This window comes from Lactuca serriola, chromosome 1 (genome assembly GCF_051521515.1).
Source record: "Lactuca serriola cultivar US96UC23 chromosome 1, Lser_US96UC23_V15, whole genome shotgun sequence".
Classification (NCBI taxonomy): domain Eukaryota; kingdom Viridiplantae; phylum Streptophyta; class Magnoliopsida; order Asterales; family Asteraceae; genus Lactuca; species Lactuca serriola.
In genome coordinates, this window is record NC_136408.1 from 25,583,168 (window position 1) to 25,585,968 (window position 2,801).

At 37.1% G+C, this 2,801-nt stretch overlaps 1 protein-coding gene and 1 non-coding gene across 2 annotated transcripts; one reads left to right on the top strand and one right to left on the bottom strand.

The window, feature by feature from the left end:
• Positions 1-963: 963 nt before the first annotated feature.
• On the bottom strand, positions 964-1,070 carry LOC145080710 (small nucleolar RNA R71). The gene has a single exon (XR_013695299.1). It is a non-coding gene; the product is annotated as a small nucleolar RNA R71 (small nucleolar RNA).
• Positions 1,071-2,108: 1,038 nt separating this feature from the next.
• On the top strand, positions 2,109-2,495 carry LOC145052671 (uncharacterized). Its single transcript, XM_079000526.1, has 2 exons — positions 2,109-2,422; positions 2,489-2,495. The coding sequence occupies exons 1-2, from the start codon at positions 2,109-2,111 to the stop codon at positions 2,493-2,495; spliced, it is 321 nt and encodes a 106-aa protein (XP_078856652.1).
• The last annotated feature ends 306 nt before the right edge of the window (positions 2,496-2,801 follow it).

Here is a 2,801-nt window from a genome sequence, read left to right on the forward strand (position 1 = left end):
TTCTTTTTATCATAAAGTTTAATCAAATTAGGAATCAGTAAGCAACAAACAACTCAATCCATTGCTCTTTCCAATAAATCAATCATGGGAGTAGTGTGAATCGAATCTAAACGGAAGTCTCTTTAATATCTTGTTTCAATCCTTAATTTGAATTGTTTTTTGTTAGTTTTTTTTTGTCTTCTGTAGCTTTTATGTTTCTAGACTTGCAAAAAACCTAAAAAAAAAAAAAAACTTTTTAGCTTACCTGCTATTCGATTAGGTTCACTATCTACCGCGTATTAATTAGTCTAGATTAGTTGGTTTATTACTTAGTACATAAAATGCATATCAAGTTTTTAGCGTTGTAGCCGAGGAACGGTTCAAATCTTAGTTAATTATTATCTGATATTTGTTTTCAATCCTTTGTGTGAAATTTATTTCACAAAAAGTTTAAATTTTTCTATTTAATATGTAACCACGACATGGCAGTTTCTCACCACAACGTGTTGAACGTCCTGACGGTTTTCGAATTATTTTTCGTTTATTACTTTTGTTCCTTTTTACACGTTGTTTTTTTGTTTATTACAGTTAGTTTTCGAGATGATGGATATCACGTGAATAACGATGGGCACATACAAGAAGCAAGTGTGCAACGATCAAGGATCAAGACTTGCTCCACCAGAATCCCAATTGAAACCAAATTTGAGCTCAAGGACCATATTCTAGAGATGCTCAAGGACATTCTATTTTTCGAAAAAGGATCATGAGGACGTGTTTAATCACATCGATGAGTTCAAGGACATTGCAAATTATTTCAATGTTCCAAGTGTCTTGCAAGAAGCAATTTTTCTCAGAATGCTCCCAGTAACTTTCATAGGAGATGCAAAAATTTGGCAAAAATCCCTTGCATCTTGAGCAATTACTACTTGGATGAATCTACGCATAGCTTTCATTGAGTAGTTTAGTCCACCATCAAAAATATCCAATCTCAAGAAGAAGATAGCAAATTTCCAACATAATGATGGCGAGTCTTTATTTGAAGCATGGGGGAGGTATAAAGGAATGCTTAGGAATTGTCCACAACACGATCTAAATCTGCAACAAGAAGTAGTTATCTTCTACGATGGGGCAAAAGTTACAACAAGACAACTCCTTGACTCTCAAGGACCAATGACAAACTAAGAACTGGCTACTATTAAGGAGTTGATCGAGGAATTCGCAAAACATTCGCACGGATATCATACCCCATGGGAAGATGTTACAAGAGGAAGAGGAAATTTTGATAGAGGCAATGAAAACATGGCGACGGTTTTAGAGAAATTAGAATCAATGGATCGAAGGATGACTAAGATGGATCAATTCATCCATGCAATTCGTGTTGGATGTGAATATTGTAGCGATCCTCACTTAACAAAGGATTGTGACCTTGACGAGCAGAAATCGGAAAGTTCAAGCATGCTATTCTAGTGAAGATAAAAATGATGAAAATTGGAAGAAATACAATAAGGAATGGTTTCCCTATGATGAGTATCAAAAGGCAAAAGAGGAAAAGTATATGCAACAAGGTTGCGAGTTTTACCAAAAGGAGCAACCGGATCCCAAAAAAAAAAAAGAATGACTTTGCAGCCATGCTTGCCCGATTCGCAACTGCGTCCTAGAAAAGACACGATGAGACTGATGTTGTCATTCGAAATCAGCAAATCTCCATCAAAAATATTGAGCAACAAATCGGTCAACTTTCAAAGAAATTCAATGAACGATTACCAGGAACACTTCCAAACAACACAAAACAAAATCTGAAGGCGCATTTCCAAGCCATCACAACAAGGACTTGTAAAATTATTACTCCTTTGGCTCCTGTTTCTAACGATGATTCAGATGTTGTGTAGAAACTGGAAATTAAAAATCAAGAAAAGAACTCTGAACCTCAACCACGACGTGGTGAAGATCCAACCACAACGTGGTCATATGCTAAAGCCAATAAAAATCCTCTGGTCAAACTGTATCAGCCACCGCTACCATTCTCGAGTCGAGTAAAGTAAGACAAGCACGCCAAAGACTATAAGAAGTTCCTGGAGAATATAAAGGCCCTTCATATCAATATTCCATTTATCGTAGTAGTGGCCCAAATGCCAAAATACGCTAAATTTTTGAAGGATCTTCTCACGAGTGGAATGAAGATGGAAGAGGCGGCAAAGGTGGTCTTAAATGGGAATTGCTCAACTGATATGCTGAACAAGTTACCTAAGAAGATGAGGGATCCAGGAAGCTTGACACTCCCATGCCAATTCGGAAATTTGGCCACAAGTTACGCTCTTGCCGATTCGGTAGCAAGTGTCAGTCTCATGCCTTATTTCTTTTTCAAGAAGCTAGATCTTTCGGAGCCAAGGCCAATTCTCATAGAAATACACCTCCCTAACAAAACAGTGACCTTTTCCAAGAGGTATATGTGAGGACTTATTGGTTAAAATTGACAAATTTGTTTTTCCCGCATATTTTGTTGTTCTAGATATTGAATAAAGACAACCAAGTTCCGATCATTCTTGGAAGGTCTTTCCTAAGCATCGTACGGGCCTTGGTGGACATAAGAGAGTCCAAACTCACCCTTCAAATTGGAGAAGACGATATCACTTTTGGAGTAGATTGAGCTATGAAACATTAAAAGATAACTAATGACATGGCTTTCACGGTGGATATCTTCGATGAGATGTTGGAAAAAGAATTGAATGGGTGGAAGGACAACAATTCAGAGGGGTACATGGTTCTTCAAGAGAATTATTTTGATGTTGAACATAACTTAGAAGAGTTAGAGAGGCTTATGG